Below are 19,260 nucleotides of genomic sequence, written 5' to 3' on the forward strand. Positions count from 1 at the left end.
GCTCCAGTGGACAAGGAACAATAGAGGGGAGAAGTTCGCCTCTCGTGACTGCATGTAGTTCATTCTCTATCTCGCTCAGGCAGAAATGATGAAGACAAAGTTAGGAAACCCAAAATAGGAGTTCTCATGGTTTCTCTCGTCCCCTCTCCTCTCTCTCCTCTCGTTTCTTCCCTACTCTCCCCCCTCCCCCTTCCCCCTCCCCCCACCCCCTCTCTGTCCAACTTGTGTGGCTCTCTGACACTAGACATCCATGTCTAAGGCCAAACATGAGGGCACATTGTATCTAGAAAGACAAGCTCTGCTATTAAAAACTAGTTTCCTCATAATATTATGAGGAGCACTGAATACTAGTAATAAAACTCCAATTTTCTTCATAATAGATCACTTTGTGCTCAGGCATTTTGAAACTTTCCTGTCATGTTAAAGGGATGGTATAGTTTTCATTGAGATGGTGATTCAGCTTCTAACTTTTTGCAAGATAATTACAAAATCACTTAAGAAATATGAAAGAACATACAATTCTAAGAGGAATTCAAAGTTTACTTGATGAGATTCGTTTCTCAAATGGCTAAGATATCCAAAAACAAAGTAAAACAAAGCAATCCTAATAAAAGGTGGGTTCCCCCTCTTATTAGGATTGCTTTGTTTTGGATGCCTCAGCCCTTTCAAAACCAATTTCCATCAAACATACTTTGAATTCCTCATAGGATTATACGCTTTTTAAAATATTTCATAAGAGGTTTCTCATTATCTTACCAAAGAGTTGGGAACCTGAAGCCTGCCATCTGAACTAAAACTATACCATCCCTTTGATACAGACTCTAACCACAAAGTAGTATGTTTGTGTTTCACATTAAACTTTAATGGAAAATACCACTCATGGCCCTTTTTAGAATTTAACAGCTGTTATCTAATGACCAAACAATTTTCCTTCCAGCTAAGATGACCTCTGCTTCTTTTAGGTTTTCTTTTGCTTTTTAGAGGAGGGTAATAAATAAATATTTGTACACATTGCTGTCTGCTTGGGCACATCAGTTCTTTTCCTTTTTTAAGGAAAATGTTACTGTTGGTCTGGAAAGAATCTTTTGAGAAAAAAAAGAGAGAATTTTTTGCAGGTAGAGTTGAACAGATTAAATAACATTTCCCTTCCACACATAACTTCCTTGGTACTTGTATATCTCTGTAATATAGACCTCTCTGGATTTCTTTGCAAGAGGGGCATGTATTGAAACAGGTATCCATAGGGAAAAATGGAGGAATTCTGCACCAAGGCGCTGAGACATCCTAAAGGCAAGACTGAAAACAGCAACTTCATTCTGTACGTCCTCCCAAACACACTACTCACTGTGCATATTGACAATCTGTCTGATGGTAAACAGTGTGGCACAATGGCCCTGCCTGTAATGATGATCTCAATAGAGGGCAGTAGTCACACATATACCCAAACTGAGCTTCTCACTTTTTTTTTAAACACTCTAACTTGTGCTCTCTCCCCTTAGTACTAATGCAGACTTAGTCACACCTTCAACCTATCTGCTTGTTTTTCTTTCATCCTAGTCTTTATCTGGCTGATTTTCAATAAAATTTCCTCCTTTCTCTCCACTTACATGGCACTAGAAATCCAGTATTTTATTCAGTTAATAGCCGGGTTCACACGTACAAAATAGCGGGATGACGATCGCGATGCACATCCCGAGTTTTTTTGCGAGCGTCCACACGTACCAAATTAACGGGATAGCGATCGCGATCGGTATCCCGCTAATTTGGCGAGCGTCCACACGTACCGAATTATCCTGCTAATTGCCGATAGAGATAACAGCAAAGCCTGCAAACTGGGTCACACAGCGCACTTCTCTATCACTGCCTGCGCGCACTTACCTTTGTCCATTGTCTTTTACGCGTCAGTGGTGTGGTTCGCGCGCTGTTGTTGTTGTGTTCCAAAGAGGTGAAGGACCTCTTCGCAGGGGCCTCGCTGTTGTGATGTGCGCATTGCATGATGGGATGTAAAAACTCGAGATTCTAATCCCGACCGTTCACACGTACCAGCGCGGGGCCAATTATCCCGCTAATTGACGAACCAGCGCAAGATTTCTTGGGATTAGGATCGCGATGCTTATCCCGCTAATTTTCGGGTTTTTTCTGTCCACACGTGCAAAAAACTCGGGATGACGATCGCGATGCAAATCTCGAGATTTGTATCCCGCTAATTGGTGCACGTGTGAACCCGGCTAATATCTCAGTCGACAAAACTTTTGCAATTTCAAAATTATTGTTTTCTTCTTCTTTTTTCAACAACGAAGTACCCAATTTAGATCGTTCGGTCAAAACTGTCCAGTGTTTCTTTGCAAATATGAAATAACTCCGGAAACATCTCTTTCAGAGAATAATAAAGCTTAACCCATTGAGGATGGACTGATTTTGCTATAACACGCATTTCCCATAGACACCTGCCCGAGCATTCTCAGGACTCGTCTTCAACGGGTTAAAATTAAACCTTGAAATAGACTGCATACCAGCATGAGAAAATCAAATGTAATCCGTTCTCTCTACCTTTGGTGGTCTTTATTTTCTTTTAGATTCTGCAATGATCTCAAGAGAATTATGGAGCAAAGAGAACAGCTGATTATTAATAGTGTGTTTTGTTGTTACTGTTTAATTGAGGGCATTGTCTTGTTTGTGAGACTACAAGTAGTTGAAAGTATTCAAATGGACTGTACGGTCTGCTGACAGTGTGTGTGTGTGAGTGTGTGTGTAGTCATGAAAACAAACCATCTTCAAACCGTGAAATGCTAATTGTGTGACCTTATCCCCACTAAGAAGGGAGGTAATCATCTTAACTACTCACAAGAAATGCTGGCTGTCAGTCCCATCCAGTCAAGTAGCTGCTTCCAGACAGTTACTGACAATGCACTATACAAACAAGCAGCTAAGGAGTCATTCCATTACGGATAGTACTTTGTAAGGGATATTCAACTTGGCAGTCGGATTAAAACCATTAAGGAGTCGTAATGCTTGGTAGGATAGAGACCACATAGAGGGCAAAAATCCCTCCCTACACATATTTTTTGGCCTCCTTTTTCTCCCCTGGTAGGAGTTTGGCGTCAAAACAGCGGGAGATGGAGGAATCCAAGTGACTGGCAAGACTTTTGGTAAGATCTTGGTATATTCTCGACTACTACAAGTCGTATTTGTATCTATCCTTACATCAACACTCTTTTTTTAGGGGTAGATTACGACTCTGACAAAGCTAGGTGAGAATTTGAATGAATCATACTAAAGTGAATAATGGTTTGAATTACTTTTTTGCATCTTTGTTTTTTGTTTTGTTTTTTTTATTTCAAACAGCATCCAGAAAGCCAAACATACTACTAATGACAGCTATTACTGAATTGATAATGGTGTTTGCAAGCAAAGGAATCAATATACACTGATATTGTGGTCACCACTTGGTATTTCAAAGTAATACAGAAACTGTAGTCACAGGGTGATGAAATATGTATGTGCACATGGGTGCAATTCCCCATGTAGAGCCTCAGGAGCATAATGCTTCTGCAGTGGGGGCGGAGGGGGGGGGGGGGGGGGATGGAGGGGGTGAGGCAAAGCCCCCCAAACTTTATACATCTTGTGGATGTCCTTCATCATACAGGGCATCTACAACTGTGTGGCAGAAGTAAATTGTACTCAATTTCAAAATATATTTAGTTCTTAACCCGTTGATTCGTATACTCGAACAAGTGTCTATGGGAAATGCACTTTGTAGCAAAATCAGCCCATCCTCAACAGGTTAACACGCCCCCCCCCCCAAAAAAAAAAAGAGAAAAAGAAAATGTTCCGACTATTCAAGACTACATTTTTGACAAATATGAAGACTTAACTACGGTGAATCATCAACTACCTACATGTCTGACAGCTGCATCCTGCAGGTAACTGACTGCGGACGAAACTAGAAATATCACTGAAGGTGATTAATACCCCCGCCCCGTGACGACAGTCTTACCCAAGGAATGATCTTTCCTTGATCTTCTGCCATTTAAATGCCGTTACCATGGCAACGCAGCTTCCGATACGTCCGAAAAATATGTCTTGCACATCTTCCCACCAAGACTATTGTGTGTGCCACATTTCATAAGCTTTTGTCGAAAACTGAGGAAGTAGTTCAATCCACAAGATCTTTCCTTGATCTTCCGCCATTGATATGCCGTTACCATGGCAATGCAGCTTCTGACACGTCCAAAAAATATGTCTTGCACATCTTCCCACCAAGACCAATGTGTGTGCCACATTTCATGAGCTTCAGTCGAATACAGAGGAAGTAGTTCAATCCGCAAGATCTTTCCTTGATCTTCTGCCATTTATATGCCGTTACCATGGCAACGCAGCTTCCGACACGTCCGAAAAATATGTCTTCCACATCTTCCCACCAAGATCAAGGTGTGTGCCACATTTCATAAGCTTTGGTCAAAAAACTGAGGAAGTAGTTAAATCTTCAAGATCTTTCCTTGATCTTCTGCCATTAATATGCCGTTACCATGGCAACGTACTTTCGGGTACTGTCAAAAAATGTGTCTTGCACATCTACAACCAAAGGCACACATCTGTACCAAGTTTCATGGAAATTGGGCAAAAACTGAGGAAGTAGTTTGCAACACAAAATTTTCCATCATTTTGGCTCATAATATGTGAGCTGTTACCATGGCAACATACTTTTTGTCACTGTCAAGAAATGTGTCATGCTGACCTATATCCTAAGACAAACATTCAATATGAATTCCATGAGAATTGGAAGAACACTGATGAAGCAGTTTTGCCATGAAGCATTTTGCCCTATATTTTACCAATAACATGCCGTTACCATGGCAACGCACTTTTTGCCACTGTGGAAATATGTGTCTTGCACATTAACATATTCAGATGAACATCTGTACCTAATTTCATAAAAATTGATCAAAAACTGTGGGAGGAGTTCGCGACGCAAGATTTGTACCCATTTTTGCCCATAATATGCCGTTACCATGGCAACGTAATTTTGGGTACTGTCAAAAAATATGTCTTGCACATCTACAACCCAAGGCACACATCTGTGCCAAGTTTTATGGGAATCGGTTGAAAACTGAGGAAGTAGTTCGCGACGCAAGATTTGCAACGGACCGACCGCCCGACCGACCGCCCGACCGACCGCCCGACCGACCGCCCGACCGACCGCCCGACCGACAGCCCGACCGACCGCCCGACCGCCCCACCGTCCGCTGATTCCTATATACCCCCTTCAAACTTCGTTTGGCGGGGGTATAATAAAGATAAAGGTATGTTTTAAGACATTCATCTAAAGCTTGAAGTATTTCTGTAGCTTGAAAGCAACTTAGAACTATCCGTAGACCCTTCCCCCTGTCAAGAATGCATGGGGCTTGAGGGTAATGACCTTACAGTGAGTATCAGAAGGCTATCGAATCAGCCTTGCACTTAACCGCCCATTGTGTCTGGATAATCTATTTCCGCTGACCCTTGAAATTGCACCCCATTGTCTGCTAATAGCCCACCCTTTAGGGCTGGTCCCAACATGTTAATGACAAGTGGAACTTTACCCCAAAAAGTCACCCTCACCAAATAATCAGCTTTCCCTAAATGTCTGTCAGAGAAAATTACCAATTTTATAGAGTTACATTTTTATTTTAGGTAATGTGATCTCAGGGAATATTTTGGGACAATTGAATCTTTCACTTTTCTCCAAAGTCAAATGGCTTCATTTTATATCCTGTAGACATACACAAAGATTCTTAGTCACTTCTAGTCAGAGTACACTCATGGTTAACTCTTTCCTGGCCATGGACTTTGGAGAGTGTGTGCAATGCTATGGTGTTTTCTGTGCCAATTGGTACTCCCAGCTCAAAACAGGTTAAGGGGCCACCTGCTTTCCTTCACTCCTGAAATTTCACCCCATTGGACAAAAGTACCCCATTAGCCTAGTCTGAGTAAGATTACAACTAAACCTCTGCTCTCAGTCACAGAAACTCTCAAACTTTTTCTGCTCGTTACAGCTATTTTCTTCCTGGAAGCTCTCTTTATAGGTTAGATTTTGAGCTGATCAAATCACTTTATATCCTCACTGAACCACATTCGCCACATTTTCAACATAATTTTCAACCCTTTCCTATTAGTAAAGTCTGGTACACTCAATCTTTGATAGTTTGTGCAAAGATACTATAGGCAGACTGCAGGCATCAGCCATTCTCCTAATAGCAGAAGTATAACACTGCTGTTTCCTGCTGCAAACCTGAACTGCGAAAATGAATTACTTCCAGTGAATTTCTTTCTTTTCTTTATTACACTGTACTCTGTACTTCTTGTCTTTGAAAGCATTATGCTACTGCTATGAAAACATTAGCAGATGTTTAATAAAAATATTATACTGATATGGACACAAAGTTTTGGCCAGGATGATTTTTAAACCTGAGCAGCCTCCTTTCACTCCTTCCTACAGACATTTTTAATGAACACGTCAGACTTTTATTCACAAATATGTAAGAACGGGACATACAAAACCCAACACAGACGATTATGAAAACATTCTATGATGAAAATGCCAGACTTCTTATCTACAAATATGGTGGAAATGAAAACACAAAACACAACACAGCCCACCACAAATACTCAAATGTAGCACAGTGTTCATTGTCAAAAGAAAGACGTTGCGAAGTTCCACAAAGATAGAATGCAGCATTAATATCGAATTTTCATCCCTTCAATAACCTTGATGACAATGCCCAGTGGATGTAGCAATTGTATCACCCGTTTTCATCAGCCATGTTTGTGTGTGTTGAATGCACACATGTCCATCCAGGTGGCTAAAATGTGACACATCATCTATTATTCATCATGGCTCTGATGGAACCCCTGGTGATACATTCAGGCCACCATTGTCTTGTCCTCACACCTCGATGGATCCCCGTTCACCAGCAGAATTGAAGAGGAGAGCTAGGACATCATAAACATACAGACAGACCTGAACACACACGCACACCCACTGACATACACAAGCACACAAACACTCAGATAAATGATTACAACACCAATAAAGCAAATGATGTCTGTTTTTTTTGTCAGGTCCCTCAAACGAAAATTCTTCTACGACCATTTGCGGTCCGCTTTATTGTTAGCTATTGCTCTCTGTTAATTGTTTTTTAAGCACCAAACAGGGCTTATGTAAGACACAGTTAAAGGGAACATTAACCCCAAGAGCAATGTGGGTTGAGTGAAAGCAGTAACATTAGTAAAACACATCAGTGAAAGTTTGAGGAAAATCGAGCAATCGATGCAAAAGTTATGAATTTTTAAAGTTTTGGTGTTGGAACTGCTGGGTAAGGAGACTACTAGAGGTTATGACGTGTGAGTGGACTAGAACATAAAGAAAATATAAAGGGAATTTAATAAAAATTCATTTTTCATGAAAATTACACATTCCATCAACTTGATACTGACATATGTTAGGGGTAGCAATTATTCTCCCTGCTTTCTGGAAGCGGTTTGTCAAGTACTCTTTCATTTTGCTAGAAAAGTAAATTTTTGTGGAATTCCTTTTATATTTTCTTTATATTGTTGTCCACTCATACGTCATAGCCTCTAGTAGTCTCCTCATCCAGCGGTTCCAACACCAAAATGTTAAAAATTCATAACTCTTGCATCGATCGTCCGATTTTCCTCAAACTTTCACTGCATGCCGTCAATCCCTCGTTTGAGACGAGTCCCCAACTGGGGTTACCCAAAGTGGGGTGCGTATATTTGTCGTTTGGGAGTTGGGAGTCGAAGTACTTGTCCATTGCAAATAAACTTTCTGCTCAGGCGTGACAAACCTGGAGGCCAAGCCAGGGTTTGATGACTCCAGCAGCTGTCGTATTACGTAAGAGCATGATAAGGATATCTGCCTGTGGCAGACCATTCAAAGTGAACTCAATTTTCTCTATCCTTTTTAAAGTTTTCAATTTTATATTCTATTGAGAAATTCTATGGTCATCCATTTTACATTTCGAACGAAAAAAAATGACCCGTTAATAACGAAAATACAGGAATATGAAGGAGAGCATTGCCAGTTTGCCGGTGCTATTTGGCAGTGAGTTACAACGGGGAGGTGAGACTACTCCCTGGTTACAGCCTGCTGACTGGATCGTTGAGAAAGCAGCTGTCGTATTACGTAAGAGCATGATAAGGATATCTGCCTGTGGCAGACCATTCAAAGTGAACTCAATTTTCTCTATCCTTTCTAAAGTTTTCAATTTTATATTCTATTGAGAAATTCTATGGTCATCCATTTTACATTTCGAACGAAAAAAATTGACCCGTAAATAACGAAAATACAGGAATAAGAAGGAGAGCATTGCCAGTTTGCCGGTGCTGACAATGTGCTATTTGGCAGTGAGTTACAACGGGGAGGTGAGACTACCTCCCTGGTTACAATCAGCCTGCTGACTGGATCATAGAGAAAGAGAGAGAGAGGGAGAGAGAGAGAGAGAGAGAGAGAGAGAGAGAGAGAGAGGGAGGGAGAGCGAGAGAGAGAGAGGGAGGGAGAGGGGGGAGAGATGGGGAAGGGAGAAGGGGAGAGCAAAATGGAATGACAATAGTTCCGGTCACTACAGTACAGGCATGCTCTGTCTGCATACGCTGAATGTCTACACTCACACACACACACGTACACACACACACGCACCATGGAGCTACATGGCCCATGCCAAAACCGAAACAATCTCCTCCTCTCGCGGTGCCCCCCCCTCCTGTGGCGCTGTGGCGATGACTGATGCTTAGATTAGGCCAGGGTCAAGAAACAGGTGTTTTATATCTTTGACTTTAAGTCATTGATTGCCAAGATATGCACTGGCATTATTTACTGGGGTGTAGCCTCTTCAAACGAGAGATTTGCGTCATGATGTGTTCTACTAATGTTAATGCTTTTACTCAATCCACATTACTCTTTGGGTTTGCATTCCCTTTAAGAACTGCTGACATCTTTTTTTTTTTTTAGGTGCACATACACACACATAGATTTTTCTTTTCATATGCTTTATATAAATTGTGATAAATAATTTCAGCTTCACATACACTCAACTACACACCCTAACACACATGACACAGACACACGCAAGAACACACTATCAGGCACACACAAGCACACATACATTCATAAATATCTGCTACTTAGATACCCAATTACACTTGACCATTTCAGTGCAGAGTGCATCAAATTGAATTGTGACAGCCAAGCACTGTCATGCCACACACCACTTTGAATCTATAGTGCTACACGGACATAATTATATCTACATGGTAATGCAGATACTGCCACACAAACAAACTTGAAGACGTCACTCTGAGCATGGCTGGAGAAAGGTTTCTATACCGGTATTTGAATGAGTCAAATGTGGCAGTTGTGGAATAAGGACTTAGTGCACTGTCAGGACTGACTTAATGCTTTTGCTTTGGCTAGGGTGAGAATTTGACAGGAAGGGGAATAACTTGTGCAAAGGTGTAAAAAGAAAAAAACATAATAAATGCTGGTTCTCCTGAATTTCATTTATTTTTTTTGTCTGTTTTTGCACTTGAAGTAAAATTTCATCCTGATAATATGTTGCTTTACATGTAATAAGGAAAATCATAAAAGTAAATCAGTGAAAATTTGCAGAGAAAAAATCAGAAACATAAACCAAGTTATGAATTTTAAAGGTTTAGAGGGTACGACAAATTGGCGATTTTGTGTGATCTAAATGTTGAGCAGCTCATTTTTTTGGTACGATTCCATTAATTCCATTTTTTTCCCCTCAAATATTTGAGCACAGACAGAATTTACTAATATTACTCTTATAACATACCAAGAACAGGTCTGCAGAAAATATTTCCCAGGAGAAATGGGAGAAAATGAATATTGGTGAATTTTTGTGTACAAACTGAATGAAAAGTTGTTCAACACCAAGGATCATACAGAGTTGACTTTATGTTCTACTCTCCACAATTTTGGAGTCTATAACTTTTCTTTTTGGTTTCACGCTTACAATACTAACTTTATCAGACATTGAGTCAAACATCGAGATACTGTATGTTTGAGGTAAAGAGTTTAGATGTTTCCTTCATAATAACACCATGCATTCAATGTGTGTCAATGTTTATCAAGTTTGTGTGTCAATGTTTATCAAGTTTGTCTGTCTGTGTGTGTGTGTGGGGTGTGTGTGTGTGTGTGTGTGTGTGTGTGCATTTGTGTGTATGTTTGTTTTTGAGTTGCACTTGTGTTTTTGTGTGTATGTGTGTTTGTGAGTTGTGTTTGTGTGTATTTGTGTGTGTACATGTATGTGTGTGTATATGACTGTGTATTTTGCTTCTACCATCCTTTTTGTGGCGCTTGATGATTGCAATGAGAGGAAATGGAAAAAACAAATGTGAACTCTAACGAAGTAATAACCATAAAACAGAAGAGAAACAATTGGAACAAAACTCACAAATTTGTCCCTCGTCGCTGCTGTCCTGGCAGTGGGCGACCCCATCACAGACAAGAAACGACGACACACACTGGAGGATATTGGTGCAGGCAAACATGCCATTCAGACATGGCACCGGGCAGTTCAGCTCGTCGGTGAAGTCTGCACAGTTTTGGATGTTGTTGCAGCGCTGCGTCGAGTCAATGCAGATGCCATTGGTGCACATGAAGTCATTCGGGTCCGGACACACCAGCACTAGTGTGAGGAAAGGCGATATGGCATCAACAAAACTTATTGGTTCAAGGATCATCAATCCGTTATGTTAATAATTTATTCCATGTTCCAATCGTTCATTTTTATATTTCTGAAAACAAACAGTCAATGCAGTTGTGGAAGCTCTACCATATATAAGGGCAATGATGATGCCATTATTGTTATGCCCAAAAGGATTTACAATAGCAATAATCATAGTCATGATTGATCATACTTGTTGTACCAGGCCTCGAATTTCGCCAGTTTTAGGGACAAGCAATTTTTGGTTTTAGGGGCACTCTCTCTCAAATTTTTTTAAGGGCAGAAAGGAAAAGTTGCACTAAGCATGGTAGTTTTGAGAGAGGCATTGCGGCAAGTATATAGGGCATTGCGGCAAATTGCCTTTTGCCTCCCGGGTAATTCGAGGCCTGTAGTACTATCACACGTATGATTATGATTTCTGTGATAACTGACGCTAATAACTTCCACAATTTTCCTTGTCTTCACAAAGGAGGGTCATGACTCTTCTCTACTTACAGTTAATTGCACATGTTGGTCCAGAGAAGTCTGCTGGACAGGCACAGCTGAATGTCGGTGGACTGACTGAAGTGTCTTGGCTACAAGTTCCTGCATTCAGACATGGACTAGGGTTGCAGGGATCTAAAAAGAGGGCAAGTACAGAATGGAAAAAGGGGACGAGAAGAATAAATGTAATTTTGGCACATTACAACAATTGTAGTGCTGATATTTGTTGTCACAATTTCCTAATATTCACCTTACAGCTTCGCATTTATATTTCTAAATTTGAAATATACAGTCTTATACAAAATACTAATGAAAAGCCTTGGATGATAAAAGCTATGGACAAGTTTCTAGCACATTCTAACCTTTCTACTTGATTACTACCTAAGTAAACTAGAGCATTGTGGTGTTAAACCAAGGGAAGTCATGGAGTAATATTGATCATTGCTATAGGAATCAAACTGAATGAACACTTGGTGAGCATCAGATACATTATGAATGAATCAATCAATCACTCGCATTATTCCAGTCATTATATTGGTTACAATCACACACTTGTAGATAAAAAGAGAAAAAACATTTCAGAAGGCATACTAATGGGTGAACATAGCCTCTTACACATATAGAGACACTATGAGATGAATGAGTTTGCTCAGAGACCAATACCAGGAAATCACTTTTCACTTGTTGTTTAAACAAAAGCAAATCTTGTATAGTCACGAAGTCATATGAAGTAAGACTTATGTAAAGTAGTAAGTAAGACTTACATAAAAGTAGTTTTAAGTAAGGCTTATGTAAAGTAAACATAAACATATATGCAGGTACAGTATACTGACAGCAATATAAAGAGATAAAAACATAAATTTTTTAAAAAGTGTTGAACAAATGATATGTGTGGATTAAAAGTTTGCAGTTACTGCCGTATTCAACAAAGATGACAACACAATGCAAAATATGAAAGACAAATACAAGATATAAAATATGTGTTTATGTGACTTCTAAATGAATCAAGGCTTGTTGAATATGCAACGTGGAAAAAAAGTGCAAATTTGAATGTGGCATTAATATGGTTCAAACATCAAGCACATAGTATCATGTTATAGGCATACAAAGTGCACAAGTGTTTTTGACCAGAAGTCAGATAGAGATCATAAACACAACGGTAAAATCATGACCACCTACATGTATGTTCATCTTTATTCAAGACCATGGTGCAATATGAGTTTTTAAACACATGACACTTTTTTTTGTTTCAGCATTTGTATTGCTCTTGAAATGCTAGAAAGGATTATCATCAAAACGAATGTACATTTCACTAGACAGATTAAGAGACTGCAATCAATTGTGAGATTTTTGCTTAAATGATTCACAGCACATCACAAAAAAAAAAAAAATGACTTGATAAATCTGGTGGAATGGACGTGCATGGTAAGACCACAAAGAGAAGGAGATCAGTTGACCATATATGATCAAGTTATCTCGACTTTTCAACTACCTGGATGAAACAAAATCTACATGAACAGAAATAATGATATATGATTTCGATAGATTTTATCATATGATGATAATGATATAATAGCTTCAAAGCTGATTTTATATGGATTGAGTGACATCTCCTTGGATATCATATCTGCCAGTTCAATGACAAACCATGCGTTTTGTAATATAAGCCAACTGAAAAGTACAAGTTTGATTGTAGTAATTGCACACTCTTCGTAGATTTTCATTTTGATTATACAAGAGATCAGTCATACAATACAAGATAATGAAACAGCGAGAAGACGAAGTATTCATGCATTATTACAGAAACATGAGGTTGAATGGGTAAGGCAAAATTGAGTTGAGTGAGGTATGACGGTGAATACACACAAAAAAACCAAACCCCAAATTTACAGATGATGGTTAGTGTCTGCACTACAACAGAAGTAACGTTGTTTCACCTCACAAGAAAGGAAAGCTACAGAGATCCATGTTTGGGAGAATTAGTGGAATTTGCTGGCTTACAAGCATGTACATGGTTACAGATAGTTGTAAATATTAGAATAGCAGTAGGTACAGGTGCAGGTGCAAACAAACACTGTGCTGTCAGTTGTCGCAACTGAAATTATGCCTCCAACACACCTGGAGACAAAACACACAAAGACAGGTGACAAAACATTTACAAAAACATGCATGACATCAATGAAATTAGCATTATAGATATCAACAAATCACTGTGCTGATGGAGAGTTAAAATGAAAATGAAGACAAAACAACAATCTTTGGCGACACAAATATGGCAATTAAAGGCAATATTGATGAGGTGATGGTGGGATGGTTAGCATCAATACAGCGATGGAGGCTTGGTGACAGTCTCGACTATTTCCTCCTCTTCACAAACTTACTCTGAAGCTGGCACTGATCCCCGACAAACTGGTCGGTGCAGGAGCACTGGTAGCTGCTGCCGTCGTCATGCGGGGTGCATGAACCACCGTTATAGCAGGGGGCTGCGCTACACAGGTCTAACGTTTGAAGGGAAGGACACTAGGTTTAATAATCTCGGCCAAAACAGAATCCATTAAGGCATTGAAGCAAAATCATGGATCTACAAACTAATAGGAAACACTAGTGTCAACAAGCACTAATGTCAACTGCTACATTAAGCAATTGTTAATCAGGGGATGAAGAATAGACCTGTAGAGCCTACTTCTTACAGTAGTTAGTATCAACAAAACTACTAGTATACAATGTTTTGGCTAACAAGTGACAGGCATTCCCTATTCTGGAAAGTTTCATGTGTACCTCACTATAATACAGAGGAAACCACACTTTTATATTTGCAAAAGGAAAGGGAATAAATTTGTTTACTCAAACTTAAATAATTTTGAGCTTTGTGATATATTTTCCACACAGGAAAGTCAATACATATGAGTATGGAAAATGACAAGTTCATAAGGCTGTGGTCTTGGCACAGTTATCACTGTTTTTGTTCATATTTTCCTCTCCACATTCAGATAGAATGGTGGTGTACATTAATCACTATTGATGCAGAACTACTCTTAATATTTTCACTCTCTCTCTCTTTTTTTAAATTACATACAATGTAGACTTGAGATTTTGTAGAGTTTGCTCTCACTTTTACCATTGAGTTCACTATTTGCAAGAGCATTTGTAATGACTTTGAGAAAGGTAAATGGCTAAGAGATTGTATTAGCAGTTAAAGTCTGTAACTTTTACAGTATCTCCAATCTAAATCTATGTCAATTGCATCTATGACAAAGCAAGTACGAAAACCCAGAACAAGCACAAAGCTGGAGAAAAGAAATACATATATGTTCCTCTTCCAAAAATGTTTACTATTCGCTAAATTTCTCAAAGTTGTTCAAAACTATTTGCATGCTCATTGTCTTACTCTATATCCACATTCCCAACATTTTTCATGTATAACACAGATTGGGCACAGTTCAACAAAGTCCACAAGATTAGATATATCAATGACCATCTGAAAATACTGAAAAAAAAAACAACATATAAAGAAAATGATCACTTTGAACATACCATAGAGAGTGAAGAAAAAGCATGCACACCTCCAAGAACAATATCTAACGTAACAAATTCTACTATTTTGAAAAACAAGACCTGCAATCAATTTCTGCAGATGATCATCACCAACAGGACTAAAAAAAAAAACAACTTATGCAACATACCAAAGAAGGCACAGTTCGTTCCAATGAAGGTGGATGTACAGATACATCGGTAGCCGCCTTGTTGTGATGGATCGGTAATACACTGTCCTCCATTAAGACAGGGTGCTAGGCCACAGGGGTCTAAACAAAAAAATAGAAAACAATAACAAAATCTAATTACCAATAGACACCAAGTTCATCTCCCTCTTTTGTGACAGAATTGGTGTCATTATTACCTCTCAGTTGCCCCTAAACAAACATTTTCCAGAAAGAATTTATTATAACTACTAAAATGTCCCTGATTAAACACAACAAAATACATTTCTGATGGGCCTGCATACCTAGAGCACAGCATTAAGTATAATTGCTTGAGAGAAAGAAAATATCCCGAAAGAAAACTCAAACATTGGCAATTTGAAATTGGACACAATAGGCATCATTTTCCCCTTAAACATTAAGCCAAGAGTTCAACATGATGTTCCTTATGAATGAACATAACTTAAAGAAATGCTGCATAATCCTTTAATCTGTAAAATGTGTCTTTGATTTACATTGTACATGTACACACTCACTGCAGTATTGCATTTTAAAGTGAGGCATAAAAAAAAAATAGTACATGATGTCTACATTGGTATACATAGTGAAGCATAAAAGCATGAAAATGGTACATGATGTCTATACATAGTGAAGCATAAACACCATAGATTTACAGTTATACAAAATTTTACACATATAGTGATGAAAAGGCATTAAAATTGGCAACTGCAAATGAAAACAATGACACTAATAGAAAAATAGATAGAAAGCTAACAGACTACATGGAAACTACTCAAAGGCGCCAGCATACCAAAATCTGTGCAAGTTGTGCCGGAGAAGCCTGGCGCACAGTTGCACACAAAGTTGCCAAAGATGTCGACAGCTTGGCAGATTCCTCCATTTTGGCAAGGGTTCAGGAGGCAGCCATCTTGAAGGAGAGAGGTGAGAGTTGGGGGAGGTGATGTCTGGATTGTGTCTCAACATTACAATCTTATCTTATTAGGATTCAAATAATTTAATTTGTGATGATTAGTATGCTACACTGTACATGAATGATTATCGTTATACAAATGTTATGAAAAGGAAGTGGCAATGCTGCATTCAACATGTCAGGGAAATTCTTATGTTTCTTCATACACTTGTAACATGTGAGGAGCAGTAAAAGTTAGTAGTAATAGCTATACAATTTTCACTCAGCAATATCCATGTATCTCTTTAATATCAATTCTTAATGCTATCTTATTACTATCACCCGAGTATAACAATATTATGTTTCACTACTTTTAAAATGTTGCCAAAGTATTCCATTCCTGTGCTGTACAGACAAATCTCATTACTTCTGAACTTGACACACTTGATAACCTTCTCTATTCATTAATCATTCCATTAATTGTACCTGTATCTGTTCCATTCATCTATTCAGTCAATCATGCATGCTTAAATTGACTCATTCATTCCCTCGCACATAGTACAGACAATGATTGACAAATCTACACGTATACATAAATTTACACACATATCATACTGACCCCTGACTACCATGTCTTTGAATCTACACAGTGGCACATTTTTGTACAAGCTGTTCTGTAATTTTTCTCTCAGCTGGTTGTCACCTACCAAACTTGATTCTCTCTCTCTCACAGTCACACGTACATACATTTCTGAACTCATTTCTGAACTCACCCTGGAATGAGCAGATGGGCCCCGTGAACGATGGGGGACACTGGCAGTTGTAATCGAGGCCCTGCGAGGTGGGCGTGCAGGTGCCTGAGTTCTGGCAGGGATTCTGCTGGCAAGGATCTACATGATGGGACAGACAGCCATGAGATGGATTAAAACCGCTGTGAATTCTGTATTTGCACGTAAAAGATGCAGACATACTCACACATTTGATTTGAAATGGTGAACTGGACTTGCCTTTAGACTACACCTCACCTAAAACATTCAAGCTGTGGAGTGACTTGCATGAGATGTGAAACTATTCAAACAGTAACAGAGGCTTTCCATTTTGCTTTTTCTCTTTTATGAAAAAGATTGAATGCTTAATCCGTATGACTGTGAACACCAATTGAAAAAAGACAGAACCCACATCACCTACTGCTTAAAGGGGAGTCAAATCCCAGGATAGCTATCATTTGATATACATTGTAGCTATCATTTGATATCTCCAGTCCCCTTGTTAAGGAGGTAAAGAGGGGATGACATGTCGGCCAAGTTCACATGTCAACGCGGCACTCTCTCTCTCCCGATTGCCTCTTAAATATCACGCCATAGGAAATCCTAAGTGACATTTCATGTTCTACACCCTTGAGCAAACGCGGATATCTCCAAGTATTCATAAATGGCAAGAACAGACGTGTAGACCATGTCTTGAGGGCTGTAACCTTTTCTGATGAAGACCACACCACCACCACCAAAAAAAAAAAAAAAAAAAATGACGAAATCGACAAGGAGGTCCAGTGAATTTCACCTCTCCTCTACATGCTCACAGAGAGAACTCCCATGAATGAAATACCTACCATTCCTTCTTTTTTCACTTTGTGTTGAACCATTTCTGAAGCAATCTACTTTGGCACTGCTGTTTCATGACACTCCTATTTTTGGTTAAAACTTGTGTATGGCAGTAAATCCAGTCACTCACAGATTCTAACTTTCTTTGATGCACTTTGCAATCATTAAAAATCCCTAAATTCTCATTTTCTCAGCTTCATTTCTACAAAGGCAAGACTAATGTAGATTGTAAGACCATTGTGATACAATGTATGCAGCTAAGATTTATCAAACTAATTAAACAAAGCCTCGAAAGGTGATATTAACAAGCATACATAATTTGATTATACCTGGTGTCTGGCACTGTGGACCCAGAAATGATGACAGGCAGATGCACTGGAATGTGTTTCCACTGGCAACACACGTGCCCCCATTAGCACAGGGATTGGGGTCGCATACCTCTGTTTGTGGAAAGCATAGAATCCAGAAAATGTTAAGACCCATTGCTTGATTCTTCATGGTACAGTTGTTCAAACACATATACACACATAAATATATATACATAAGAAACAACAACAGGAAAATAGACCTAGTACTACAGCTTCAAAGTACACCTGTATGCACAGCCTAAGCTTGAAGTGAAAAGGTTAGCCAATTAACTTTTATAGAAAAAAACAAAAACAAAGTATGTAATTTTAACCGCTGTTTCAGTACAGGCTAATAATACATTTCTATGTTGCTGAGCCTATTTGCAAGAATAATAACCACACAAAATGAGGGAACACTCTAATATTTCCTTTATTATTATCATTATGGATTTCCTCGAATGTCCTAAATTGGATGACACTAACTTGACCCCATTCTGCTCCTATAGACCTACTGCCCCTTTAACACAAATCAGTGAACAACCCACAGCTGCCCTTGCATGTGGGTGTGTGTTTGTGCTCTGTGGGTGAGTGGAAGAGAGTACAACGCATGAAAATACATTTCTTTGCTATGTTCATGATCATCAACATGAATACATAATTTGTATTAATCCATGAATAAATTTGCAAAATATAGATCTTCCAGTGCTTTTCAGTAAGTGAAGATTAATGATGCAAAATGAATAAAGAGAAAAAAGAAAATCTCCAGGTAATACTGGTTTAATGATGGCTTCCTTCAGGCTTGCCTCTCACCTCTGACAGTGCAGGTAGGACCTGAAAACCCAGATGGACACTGGCAAGTGAAACTGAGGGCATCGGCAGTTGGTGAGCAAACTCCACCATTGCGGCACGGCAGTGCAAGGCAGACAACTGGGAAGTGGATAGAAGGAGAAGGTGGTGACTGGTAATGGAAAGAAGAATTGCTCGATACCACGATTATCTTCACTTTCAACCGCATCATCTTCAATTGTCACTTTCATCATCATCTATGTGTCCATCATCTTCATCACAATGTTGCTGATATAATCACATGATCTCCTTCTTACTCATTATAGCATATCTATTTTTGGAATATTTCAACTCAAATGTTGGCTTTCTTATCATGATTGCTAGAGAAATGATAGAGCATTAATCATTACCATTACAATTCTAATGCTCTGGGCATACGCTACTCCAAATTCACACTGATACCAATCATTACTATCAAAACTCACCAAAAGTTTTTATTGTTATCCTCATTAGTTTTGTAATACTTGTGCAGAGTCAGATAAATATTGCAAATAATGAATCTACAGTATATTCAATCCAATCCATGCAGAAATAAAGAATTATGCCATTCCCACACACACAAAAATTATGCACAGTGACATAAATATATGAAGTTACACTGTACGCATCTCCTTTGGGGCCTTTACA

The 19,260-nt window shown here is 39.0% G+C and overlaps 1 protein-coding gene across 1 annotated transcript in view; it reads right to left on the reverse strand.

Annotated features, from left to right (window-relative positions):
- LOC139708929 (uncharacterized) overlaps positions 1-19,260 on the reverse strand; it is a gene marked incomplete at its 3' end in the record, with an annotated part of 93,493 nt that overhangs the window by 41,482 nt on the left and 32,751 nt on the right. The window contains exons 24-31 of the mRNA XM_071620898.1: positions 18,598-18,714; positions 17,770-17,880; positions 16,613-16,729; positions 15,741-15,857; positions 14,915-15,034; positions 13,613-13,729; positions 11,244-11,366; positions 10,476-10,709 (exon numbers count right to left, since the gene is read on the reverse strand). Of these exons, the coding sequence (XP_071476999.1) occupies positions 10,476-10,709; positions 11,244-11,366; positions 13,613-13,729; positions 14,915-15,034; positions 15,741-15,857; positions 16,613-16,729; positions 17,770-17,880; positions 18,598-18,714 (1,056 nt within the window). The remainder of the gene's footprint in view (positions 1-10,475; positions 10,710-11,243; positions 11,367-13,612; positions 13,730-14,914; positions 15,035-15,740; positions 15,858-16,612; positions 16,730-17,769; positions 17,881-18,597; positions 18,715-19,260) is intronic.

This window comes from Diadema antillarum, unplaced genomic scaffold (assembly GCF_040938485.1).
Source record: "Diadema antillarum isolate AM-2024a unplaced genomic scaffold, OU_Dant_1.0 scf00000037, whole genome shotgun sequence".
NCBI classification, from domain to species: domain Eukaryota; kingdom Metazoa; phylum Echinodermata; class Echinoidea; order Diadematoida; family Diadematidae; genus Diadema; species Diadema antillarum.